This window comes from Trypanosoma equiperdum, assembly GCF_001457755.1.
Source record: "Trypanosoma equiperdum strain OVI genome assembly, contig: ctg_382, whole genome shotgun sequence".
NCBI lineage: Eukaryota > Euglenozoa > Kinetoplastea > Trypanosomatida > Trypanosomatidae > Trypanosoma > Trypanosoma equiperdum.
The window spans coordinates 367-1053 of NW_027124290.1; the positions used below are offsets into that span (position 1 = coordinate 367).

Below are 687 nucleotides of genomic sequence, written 5' to 3' on the forward strand. Positions count from 1 at the left end.
GTCATTTTCAACGATTTCAAGTGAAATTGGATCTCCGTCGCCAAACAAGCTGTATAGCGAAACAAGTATATTAATCACCATAACAATAAAGGATAAACAGCCTATTATTGCATAAATTTTTTTTATGTTCTTCATAGGACTTTATTATCATACTAAGACGAGCTTATTATCAGTTAGAAAATTACATAAAGCATTAAGAAAAGAAGTCAGTGGGGGCATCTAAGATGTCCAGTAGGGTCAAAAGTGTTTAAAAATATAAGTAATGACATTTTATTGATATTATTCAACTGCTTAATGGTGTACACTAAGGAATGACAGCTTACATTCCACCATGTATAAATTTTTTTCTAGAAGCTAACTTCAGATAGACACGGCACAGTCTTTGAAAATAGAGTTCCTCTTTATACATTTAAATTGTAATTTCAGTAGATAGTCTCGCTGCATCATTCAAATATAGAAAGAAATTTACTAGTTTCTATGTTAGCCGCCGGACCTATCGGGAAGCTCCATGATACTCCCATCATTGCTAATTTTTTAACAGCTTCTACACCTTGTTCTGCTATCATTTCTGCGCTACTATCTTTTCTAGCTGAGTAAAATGCGCGTATCTATAATCGTCTATACAATATCACACTTTGGGTTAGTCCGACGCACTTTTACAGTCGGAATTTTTTTCTCCATCTTATA

At 33.6% G+C, this 687-nt stretch overlaps 1 pseudogene across 1 annotated transcript in view; it reads right to left on the reverse strand.

Annotated features, from left to right (window-relative positions):
* TEOVI_000155800:pseudogene overlaps positions 1–135 on the reverse strand; it is a 434-nt pseudogene extending 299 nt beyond the window's left edge. Inside the window, exon 1 of the mRNA in view lies at positions 1–135. This exon is cut by the window's left edge and continues 12 nt beyond it. Coding sequence covers positions 1–135 — 135 coding nt within the window.
* Positions 136–687: the final 552 nt, after the last annotated feature.